The sequence below is a fragment of the Pseudorasbora parva genome, chromosome 19 (genome assembly GCF_024679245.1).
Source record: "Pseudorasbora parva isolate DD20220531a chromosome 19, ASM2467924v1, whole genome shotgun sequence".
Classification (NCBI taxonomy): domain Eukaryota; kingdom Metazoa; phylum Chordata; class Actinopteri; order Cypriniformes; family Gobionidae; genus Pseudorasbora; species Pseudorasbora parva.
The window spans coordinates 19,770,860-19,783,063 of record NC_090190.1 but is presented as its reverse complement, the minus strand read 5'-3'; the positions used below and the strand labels follow the sequence as shown (position 1 = coordinate 19,783,063).

At 35.1% G+C, this 12,204-nt stretch overlaps 1 protein-coding gene across 2 annotated transcripts; it reads left to right on the top strand.

Moving 5' to 3' along the window:
- The first annotated feature begins 287 nt into the window (after positions 1-287).
- Positions 288-8,055, top strand: fam210aa (family with sequence similarity 210 member Aa). Of its 2 annotated transcripts, none has more exons than XM_067425081.1 (5): positions 288-426; positions 703-745; positions 1,880-2,319; positions 6,133-6,244; positions 6,614-8,055. In XM_067425081.1, the coding sequence occupies exons 3-5, from the start codon at positions 1,946-1,948 to the stop codon at positions 6,878-6,880; spliced, it is 753 nt and encodes a 250-aa protein (XP_067281182.1). In that variant the 5' UTR covers positions 288-426; positions 703-745; positions 1,880-1,945; the 3' UTR covers positions 6,881-8,055. The 2 variants fall into 2 exon arrangements, with proteins under 2 accessions (XP_067281182.1, XP_067281180.1); XM_067425079.1 differs by having other exon boundaries at positions 289-426; positions 1,918-2,319.
- The last annotated feature ends 4,149 nt before the right edge of the window (positions 8,056-12,204 follow it).

Here is a 12,204-nt window from a genome sequence, read left to right as displayed (position 1 = left end):
GAACATAGGTTCAGCACCATATAAATATCTATAGATATATTATATAGGAATATACAGTATTTATTTAGTTTAAAAATTACGAAAAATGTTATGTATGCTTGATCCTCACATACACATATAACCAAATTTTAAACGCATTTTCATTATTTTTGTTGGCATTTCACAGAGCCGTTTCTCAACCACAAAGACGCTATTCATTTGCGACGTAGCCGTGCATGCTGGGAAATGTAGTTCCAGTGAGAGATATCGCTCCAGTGAGAAATGCTCCATAGCGCAACTGTACTACATTTCCCATAACACTGTGAGCGGCGGTCACCGCGCGTAATATCGCTGCGTCTGGTGAGGAGTTCAGTGAATGACAGAAGGGACATGAATAACATGTGTTTGTGGTGGGAAAATCACATCATGTTGGATCTAGTCACTCATGTATGTAGCTGTGCATATTTCTAATAATCGTTTCTGTAGGTTTAGACAAAAGACCGAGTAAAACGTTGACTAGTTTAGCAGATCAGACAGTAGACATAGCAAAGCTAACTTAACTGACTCACGTTAGTGACTATCGTAGAGTACTTCACACACGTGAAGTTACACTTAAAGAGTTTTAAATACGATTTTTTTAGAAGGTTAGTCTGTAAATATTTCCAGAGTTTCCTTCTGATGTGAATGAGCATACGTAGCTTACGTTTTTCTTAATGTTTTCAGCTGTTCCAGTACAAGTGACGTCATTATCGATGGGATATTGAAGGTAGGGAATGGTATCCATTTGAATATATTAATTTATTTATACTGCTGGCAAAATTTTATGTACATAAACACAATATATTAATTTATTTATACTGCTGGCAAAATTTTATGTACATAAACAAGAGTGAAATTGTTTATAAACTGATTTATTTTAAGTTATTAACATGTTTAAAATATTATGATATTGTTATCGGATCCCCTGTCACCAATTAATGCCAAATATTGTTTTGTACTATTGTATACTATGCTATGTTATGTTTGTTACTTGTTCTGTCTTTAAGATAAAGGGAGCGTTATCTACGTCAAACTGATATGATACCTGATATTTATTTTTCAACCAAACAATGTGTGAAATCAGGCATCAACGCATTGTACAATATATGGACAAATATTTAGTACTATTAATACAGACTATGCTTATATATATATATATATATATATATATATATATATATATATATATATATATATATATATATATATATATATATATATGTATGTATTAAGGCAAACAGACACTGAGGTGATCACAGATACAATGCGATCCAAAGAGACCACTCTATTTTGTTTTTTTGTGATAATTTTTTTATAAACATATATCATTAAATTGTATTTTGAGTGAAATTGAATTGAGAATAACATTTTTGAGAATTGAAAGAATTGAAAATGTAAGTTTTAGAATGTGTAGTTTTTGGTAAGTTGTCAGCAACACAACCTTATGATCATGTGATCCAGAATAATTTAATATTATTCAAAAAGCATTTTCAATGGACTGTACATAGACGATTAGTGGTACAGATTTGCTTAAATGATTAGTGACCCAGGAACTTTCATTTTTTTACTGTATGATAATGTTTTTTTTTATGTATAATTCTTTACATGTTTCTTTTTAATTTGTTATTTTTAAATAAACACATTTCTGGGTTTAAATAAAATAATTATTAAATAAAATAGTCTCAGTTATTTTGTTATAATTGTTAATTATAATTGTCTACTGTATTGTGTGCGTCTTTAGTACTATTGGCTATCTATTTATATTATAGGAGGTTGTTTGTCAATATGTTATCTGTCTAGAATTCTTTACTTTGTATTTTTTGTGGAATGTATTTATCTATTGTATTGTGTCCACATTCAGCCCCCTCTCAGACTATCCACTTGTTTTTATGCTGACAGACCCCTGTGAGAAGAAGCTTGTTTTGCAATGCAGAGGTTTGCGGGTGCTAGTGTCTTCAGGCAGACTGCTGCCCTGCTGCAGATCGGTCCTCTGTCCTGTAGCCGGACCATACAGAGACTGGATCCCCCAACTCAGCGGTGCTGGAAACACCTGAGCTCCAGCCCGCGATGGCTCAGTAGCTCCACTGCGCTCCGCTCTCCTGCCTCTCAGAAGAACATCAGCAGCGATAATCCGGTAAACTCAGCTCCAGAGCAGGAAGATCCAGACCCTCTGCAGGACAAATCCATCGGCCTCATTCAGAGATTCAAGAGAACCTTTAAACAGTATGGCAAAGTCATGATCCCTCTGCACCTCTTGACATCTACAGTGTGGTTCGGGACATTTTATTATGCTGCAATGAAGTAAGTGGATCACAGTTATGTAAATTTAGGTCAGAGGCTAAGATGGAGAGTTACTCCATAGATCTCTACATTTTATAATAATGTTTATTATAATAATAGCTATTATATAACTATTCTTATGATAACTATTATTCAAATAATAAACAAATAGAAAAACCCTAAATATTAAAAAGAAAAATAACAAAACAATAAATATTACTATTGTAAAATGTCACTGTAAAATAAAAAAATAACATTATTACAGAATAATGTAATAAAAAAATAACATTATTACAGAATAATAACCTTATTAAAAAAATAACAGTATTACATTACAACTGTACAATTATTATACTAATATTTATGGCTGTCTTAATTTTTCTAATTATTAAAGTCAAAGAAATATAAAAGAGATATGGCCAGTATCCCACAAGAAGCACATCACAAAGTTTTATGTTCTGACAAAACACACCGATAAATAAGGAATGCCTGTCAGATTTCCTCATACATTGTAAAAGTCTGTGAGGTGTTGGTTCTCAGGCGGTAATCTGTTAACCAGGTGTCTGTGGGGTTAGATTGGTAATTTTCTTTTTGCTTGGCCATTGTATCTGTATGGCGCATACTGGATTGAGGTAAATGGCGCACTGGAATGTTTACTCTGCAATACATCTGGCTGAATGTGGGTCACCACTGTCTAGACATTTCAGAAATGTGGGAGGTGGTAATGGATGCTTGAATATGGGCTATTTCATCCACCATGACCTCACCCTTCAGAGAAGCTCTGAGTTATCAGTTTGCCTTGTCATATATTTACCATCAGTCTTCACACTTGCATATTTTAGCTGTTTAAATATTTGATTATTATGTTAAGTATTGTATTAAGTTTTATAACAAGTACTTGACTACTTACAGATCTTTAAAAAAAAAGTATAATTATACATTTGTTTGCTCTAAATTAGGTTGATTTTAAAGCTATTAAAATGTTTGATCTAATTAATTATAGGATGTGGTGATTAATTCATCTAATTAAAGGGAAAGTTCACCCAAAAATGAAAATTACCCCATGATTTACTCACCCTCAAGTCATCCTGGGTGTATATGACTTTCTTCTTACAGATGAAATCAGTTATATTTAAAAAATGTCTTGGCTCTTCCAAGCTTTATAATGGCAGTGACCATTTTTAATGACCACAGAGAGTCGGGTACCTCGGTTTAACGTCTCATCTGAAAGACGGTGCTCTTTGACAGTATAGTGTCCCCATCACTATACTGGGGTGTTAGGACCCACACAGACCACAGGGTGTGCGCCCCCTGCTGGCCTCACTAACACCTCTACCAGCAGTAACCTTGTTTACCCAGTTGGTCTCCCATCCAGGTACTACTGACCAGGCTCAGCCCTGCTTAGCTTCAGTGGGAAACCAGTCTTGAGCTACAGAGTGATATGGCTGCTGGATAGAGACTAAAATAACTATCTGACCAACAAGTAAAGTCTGAAAGAGCCAGGACTTTTATAACTCCGATTGTATTTGTCTGAAAGAACAATGTCATTTACACTTAGGATGGCTTGAGGGTGAGTAAATCATGGGCTAATTTTCCTTTTTGGGTGAACCATACCTTTAATCGCACATCAAATTGGGCTGAAAAATTACCCCCGCAAAAGATAATTTAAGGGGATACTTCACTGCTTTTTCATATTAAACTATGTTAATAGTAAAACGTCCCGGCTGAAACATCCTCCCTCACATCTCTCATTTCTGTAAATATGGGGGAGTTTTGAGGGAGGATCTTTCAGCTAGGACTTTTTACTGCACCGAGTCGAAGTACTCTCAGAAGTGCTATTCCGCCATACAATATAGTTCTCATTTTTAATCCGCTTAGAAAAGCGCTTAGTTTTATTTTGTGTCACCATACTTGATCGTTCAACTATTCGTGTAACTGTATTTAAATAGGAAAACGTGGAGGTGTTTGGTCGCTTCTAACTTGATCTCTGTTTGGTACCATAGTGAATCAACTGGGCTTAGTGGGCTAGTAAGCTAAATGCTATCAGAATGTCACCACGAGTCAGAGCGATTAAGTGCATCAACTCGTCTTAATTAAGGGAATAACATAGTTTAACCCTTTAAAGTCATTATTGTGTAAAGCATCAAATAGACATTACAAAAAGCAGCTTCAGAAAAAAAAAATATTTTTGGGTGAACTATACTTTTGTTTAGTTTTTTTTTTTTATTAATATGGAAATATGAAAAAAAAAATGAAATGATACTAATAAGAAACTAAATTTAGTGGTAGTTGCAGTAAATGTCTTAATTAGATTATTGAATCATTCATTCATTTATTCATTCATTTATTAAATTAGTTTCAAATGGCTGATTAATTTAGCAGTGAAGTGATGAATGGTATTTAAATCACTGGTTCACCCGATTCGTTCAAAGCTTGAAACATAGCTGTGTGTTGCTCGCAGATGAAAACAGCAAAACAGACAATATTGTGTGTAAAATAACAATATTAACTTCTTTATTGAACTGTTGTATATAATCATTATCACATTTGCGCACGTGCTATTTTGGATGGGAAAAAAGAACTTGTGTGATGTTGTGCTCGTTACTCATGTGATATAGCTTAACTATATCATGATGTAAACATGAGACAAAAACTCTTGAATTTTATGGACATTTGCTCCATGACTCCATCACACAGTGAGTTGTTGCCCCGCAACATATTCATCATCAATCAGCAGCCCTACTCGAAATACTTCACCCTGTTAATACTTGTTCTTTATCTTAGTATACCAAATATCATTCAAAGATAAAACAATGTCCAATAATTAAATTGATGTACTATTTAAAGCTGTTTCACAATAGAGTGGTGCAGTGATGAGATCAGAGCTAGGAAAGTCTAATTCCCTGCTGGTTCCTTTGAACATTTCTTATAGGGTTTTATAATGTTTTTTTTTTTTTTTCAATTTATGGGTAAAACAAAGCATGTAGTATACATAACATAATACTTTGATGCTTTTTTCTACAACAAACTATACACACACTCACACCTCAAACTGTCTCATCTAGTTACTTATTAAAAACGTTCATTTTTAAAAAATTGAACATAACAAATGTATGCAAAATTAGCATTTTTGCTATGGAGGTGTGTCATTTACAGTGTAGAACAAAACATCAAACTATCGTCAATAATGTTTACCACAAGATTTATTTTAGCAAAAATGTTCTTAAAGTGTTAGTCCACCAAAATATAATTTCTTCATCATTTACTAACCCTCAAGTTGCTCCAAACCTCGATGAATTTATTTTCTGAACATGACAGATGAAATTTTGAAGACTATGGGTAACCGAACAGTTGAAAACTTTTGTTGATGACCATTGACTTCCATAGTGTCTGTTTTTCCCTTCTATGGAAGTTATTACCTATATTCAAAATATCTTCTTTTAGGTAACCTATACGCCTACCTTTCAAGAATCGAGGTGTTCTTAATGATGGTCTTAAAAAAGATATTTCACTCAAAAATGAAGTGTCATCATTTACTCAACCTTATGGAATTCAAATCTGTATAACTTACTTTTTACTGTGGAAAAGATAAAATATAAATAGAATAAAGATACAAATATAGAAATGTCTGGGGAGTTTTCACTCTCCATACAATAGAATTCAATGGTCAGCAAAACATTCTTCAAAATATATATGTTCTTCTATGTTCTTCTATGTTATCATATGACATGATAGGGGCAAGTGAATGATAGGGGCATTTTTGGATGAATTGTCCATTTAAGAAAATTAAAACATGATTTTTTTTTTTAAATAAATCTCTCATTTCTTCTTTAGAGGTGTGAATTTGGTGCCATTTCTTGAGTATGTTGGGTTTCCTGACAAGGTTGTGAAACTCCTGGAGAACTCCCAGAGTGGCTATGCACTGACGGCATATGCCATGTACAAGGTGGGCTAATTTATATTTTAATAAATGAAATGTTGATTTTTTTTTTTGTGATTTACAAATTAGAATAAAATTAAAGTGTGGCAAACTTTACCTTCAGCTATAGAACTTCAAGACTTATTAATATCACCAAGATGCAAGCAAAACCAAGACCATTTAGGTTCCGTTTTCTTGGAGGCTTGTGTAAATTTTAATAAATAAAATGTATTTTTAGACCGAATTTTTTCACGGAAGCGCATCTGAATTTAATTAATTAGAATGTTATTGACCTCAAACTTTGTGAGAGTCACTCACTACATGAACAGACTTCTTTTCAGTTCCTTTACGCTCAAGTTAATGTGACGCTGGTTTAATTTTCTTGATCTCCTGAAGATCGCCACACCTGCGAGGTACACAGTGACTCTAGGAGGAACATCACTGTCCGTGAAGTACCTGAGGAAGCACGGCTACATGTCCACCCCTCCACCGGTGAAGGAATACCTCCAGGAGAAGATGGAGGAGACCAAAGAAAGGATCTCTGGGAAAATGGAGGAGACCAAGGATCGTTTTTCTGAGAGAATGGAGGAAACGAAAGACAAGTTCAGTGAAAAACTTCAAGAAACCAAAGACAAAGTATCTTTCCGAAAGAAAAAGGAATAGGTTCATGCACTTACGAAAGGTCATGAAGTGACTTTATCTTTCCATTATGTCATGAAGATTCACGGTATTTAATGATAAAATACACTTTAAGGAAAGCAACTGTCTTAAAGGGATAGTTCACCCAAAACTGTTTTGTAAAAAATTATGTAATTTACTCACCTTCAAGTTGTTCCAAACTTGTATGAATTTCTTTCTTCTGCTGAACACAAAAGAAGATATTTTAAAGAATATCAGTAACCAAACAGTTGATGTACCTCCATTGACTCAATTGTTTATTTCACCACATTCTTCAAAATATCTTCTTTTGGGTTGTTTGGAACAACTTGAGGGTGAGTAAATGATGACAGAATTTACATTTTTAGGTGAACTATCCCTTTAAGCATATTTAAAATATAATGTAGACTGTAAGCTCTACACTCACTGTTCACATAATAGGCTTCACTATCACAAGATGTTGTTATATTATAATTCATAAGTTGGCCATAGTTTCTAGATATAAAATATCACAGCACACAAAGTCTACTGAAAGCTGTTGGACTTAACTTGAAGTACTTTTTAACGGATGAGAGTGTATTTTCTAAAGAGAAGGTTAGGTGTAATGTGCCCAATATCATGTAATACTTTATTCCGTAACAACATAGCACTGCGTCTTTCAATTATTACATATGTTAAATATTTAAATGTAAAATTAAAAACAGCACTGACTTGTCTCACAAGTTACTGAGATTGTTGTGAAATCTTGAAAATTTATTGTAACTTTAGATATTATGCAAAACAGTGTTTGTCAGAAAGCTGTAAATGTATGTTAGGATGTAATACAGCTTATACCGTTGTTTATGATACTGGAAATAGAAATGAAGGGAAAAAATCACAAATTGTCCTGACATTCATTCTGCAAACAGCCTTTACGTCCTGTTTCAAATTCATTATGCTCCTGCCATATTCATGTTTCATTTATGCAACCTCATTTTCAGTTGGTACTGTCACATATTTCTCAAAGTCCTTGCTTTAATTTTGCTCAGTAATTGATGAAGGTTAATAATTGAACTGATTATTCCACAGCAGACGTCTCTGCTGATGAAGCACTTGGGCTGTTTAGGTTTGTTGGGATTGTGAGGCCTTTTATTTTGTCTGTTGAAATAAAAAGGATAAACAATGTCTCATTTAAAATGGAAGCATGAAAATTGTGTTATTGATATGCACACTGGACACATCACTTAAATAAACATGTATTACTAATGATAGTTAATGATCACTGAAATTATAATTATTTGTAAACCGTGATTGAAATGTAAAGGTGCTGTTTTTTAAATTTAAATTATTTTTATATTTTTGACTCTAATGATCCAGTGGTTTTGGATAGTATGGGTGTGGCTACTTACAATTTATTACCAAAGCTGTTTTAATTCAACAAAAATTACAGATTCTTGGTAACTACTGCTACAAGCAGTTTTCTAGCACAGATGGAAACATTTAATGGTTCCGCACCATGGTACAACAGTATTACACTGGTGTTCAGGGGCAGGCATAAAGGTGGTTCAAATTATACCTATCAGACTAGTACCATTTTGTCCATTTAAATTAGGAAAATAACATAAATTATGGAGTTCCGCAAGGATCCGTGTTAGACCCTCTGCTATTTTTGATAAATATGCAGCTACTTGGTAATATAAGAAAACATGGAATTAGTTTCCACTGTTATACGTTTCATCACAACCAGATGAAATCTCTAAATTATCCAAGTTGATGGAGTGTGTTAAAGATATAAAATATTTGATGTTTCTTCTATTAAATTCAGATAAAGGTGATGTATTACTTGGACCAAAAACCTGTACACAGAATCTCTTCTAACACAATTTGCATTTAGAAGGATGTGCTGTTACTTCATCCTCCTGGGTGTTATATTAGACAGCAACTTGTATTTCGAAAATCATATTTCAGATTACAAAAATAGCCTGAGAAACATCGCTAAGCTATGGAACGTTATCTGTTTCTGATGCAGAAAAGTTAGTTTGTTCCAGCATTCATGAGCTCTAGACTAAATGACTAATGCATTACTAGCTGGTTGTCCTGCATCCTCAAAAAATAAGCTACAATTAGTCCAAAATGCAGTTGCTATTGTTCTTATAGGTCAAGAAAATATGATCATATAACGCCATTTTTATCATCACTCTACATTTTAGAAAGTATTGCTACTGACCTATAAGGCCCTAAATCATTTAGCGCCCTGTGTATTTAACCAAATCACTATTTGGTGTCTGTGTCTCTCGTGAGATGAGTGTGGAGTAAGGGGGAAAGTCATAAAGGAGGCGATGCATCCATAGCGTTGGATGCGATTGGTTCATACACAGGTGCACGTTCTTGAATCTGCCTGAATGAAGACAATTGGCATTAATGGGAAGACTAATTAAACAACCCAGCCATTTAAATATCTTTTAATCCAAAAATCGAAGCTTTCATTGAAGTAAAAAATTTAAAATATGGGGAAAATCTCTTTATGAAAAATGTTTTTCGCCAAAACTTTGGACATAATTATTAGCACCCTTTTATTCAATACTTTTTTTTCCCATTCCTTTTGCCAAGATAACAGCTCTGAGTCTTCTTCCATTCCATAATGCCTGATGATTTTGGAGAACACCTGACAAGAGATCAGAGACAATTCCTCCATACTGAATCTCTCCAGGTCCTTCAGATTCACAGCTCAGTGTTAGCGCTTCTCTTCAGTTCATCCCGCTCATTGTCTGTAGGGTTCATGTCGGGACTAGGACGGCCATGGCAAAAGCTTCATTTTGTGCTCATTGAAACATTTTGTGTTGATTTTGACAACACAACTCTTGCTTGTTTTGGAACATAGTCCTTATTGGAAGATACAACCACCGCTCATTATAAGATTTCTAGCAGAGGCCGTCGGGTTTTGATTTTTTTATCTGTTTGTATTTGATAGACAGCATGTATCTGAACAAGATGAATATACTGAAGTTTATTTTTGGATGAGTGAGGAGGATTTTTCTTGAAACCTTCCCTCTGCAATTCTCCATCTATGATCCCCGGAGAGTCTTTGTCCACTCACTCTCCTCCTCACCATGCATTAGGACTATAGACACACATCCTCTTCCAGGCAGATTTATAAAAATTTTAGTTGATTGGCTGTGAAAGACCTCAATTGGATAGACGTACAACCAATCAGAGCAACTAAGCGACGTCAAGAGTGCTCAACTGCACTGTGTTGCCAAGTCTGCGTTTTTTTCCGCGGGTTGTTTTCTATGTCCGCGGGTTGTTTTCTATGTCCGCGGGTTGAAGCAACTATTATGTGATATATAGACCCATGAGTGCGAATTTTTGCAGGCAATCATGCCAAAATAACACATTTTCCCCCCCAAACACCATTTTTTTCTGGAGAACCCCCCGAGAAGCTATTGTTTAGGGCTAGTAGTTGGCAGGTTTTGTTGTAAAAACTTGGCAACCCTGTCTGCACACGCGATGGAATAAACGATCTTAAAACGATTAAACGATTGCCGGTATTGTAAAAAAATGAGTACTTACCCAACATGATCATCATTTTTGAGAGAAATTTTGAAGGTAAATGCATACACAAACAAGCTCTCCGTTTAAGATTTGAACAAATATAATCCAAGCCCCTTTGATGACGTGCATGATTACGTTACAGTTTATCATCTGTCCGTCATCGTCTAAAGCCCGCCCTGATGATTTCATTGGTCCGAACAGTTTCTGTTCGGAGATAATAGACTTGTTCAACTTCACCCAGCGATGCGCAGACCAATCGGCGGCTGACTTGAAGCACATGCCGGTTAGAAATTTTGTCCGACTTGAGACAGCGCCGACTGCACGTGACTGTGACGTATGTCAACAAAGTACCGCAAGAGCGATTCGAGACTTTTCGGCTGTTGCAGCCTCTGCAGATTCTCAAGGGGGACTGCAGCAGGCTGCTCGAGCTCTGATGACGACACAGCTCAGTGATTGGCCGATTCACCGCATGACAGCGATCACGTGTGTTTCGTGTTTATTCTAAAACCTTATGTTACGCTAATGCTCACAAATCATTTATTTATAACAGTAAAACCTCTTTTCATGTAGTCGTGATTTTAAATTGTCATATTTATTGAACTAAAACTGATAAAAACCGTTGAACACTTCATTGATAGTGTATGTTTATATGTTGAACTTTAATCTTGTCCAAATAGACGTTTTATTAAACAGTACATAAAGTATTGGATGAAAATATCATTTGAAACATCTGTGTATTTGAGAAATATTGCATTTATTTAACTTTAGCTGTGATAAAGTTTGCAAACGCAGTGCCAGCGTCACCATGAGAAGCAGAAAGTGTCCGACTTCACGTCTCCGTTTGCAGCTCCTCCCCGCCTGCAGTCGGCTACTCTCTGCGATCGCATGCATCCAGCCGCAGCCGATGTCGAACACACCTTATTACTCCTCTATGGAGCGAGGCCAGACCGAACTGCCTGACCTAAAAATTGTGTGGGCGGGGGCGGGGGCGGGGCTAAGTTCGGCTGGCATCCAGGCTAGGAAATGGGGGTTTTCAATGATTTAGCTATATTCGTAAACCCACTTTCTATTTTGTGAAGCTCAACGATACTTTTCTGCACATCAGAACTATATTCTATGGTTTTATACATTCTGATGTATTGGATTAAGGGAATTTTGCTTCCGTTTTGTGTTTCCTCATATTTATACTCCTGTGAAACAAGTCATATCTACACAATTTCATGTTCCTAGTCACCCTGGTGTGCTAATAAAAATGAATGGGAATATACTTCAGAGATATTTTACTCATAAAACATTCTAGGGGTGCCAATAATTGTGCAATACATGTTTTGGAGAATAATGTGATTTTCCCCTTAGTTCAATTCTTTTACTTCAAGTATAACTTTATTTATATAGCGCTTTTACAATGACGATTGTTTCAAAGCAGCTTCAAAGTGTTAAACAGGAAAATATTGCAACAAAATTTGACAAAAATCAAAACAAAAAAAAATCGTTTGTACAGTCGATTTCTGGAGAAAACGTTGATATTATCAGCTTATTTAATTTATCATAGCAAAAAATTGGCAGATCAGTTTTATAGTTTATAGAATTAATTAAGGCCTAATAAATTAATTTTATTTGGATATGTATTTGAATAACTTGGATTGTAATTTTAGTGTCCCCAACTGAGCAAGCCAAGCCAAAGGCGAAGCAAGGAACCAAAACTCCATCAGGGCATGATGGAGAAAAATAAACCTTGGGATAAACCAAGCTCAGTCGGGGTGCCAGTTCTCCTCTGGCATATTAACAAACAGTGTATG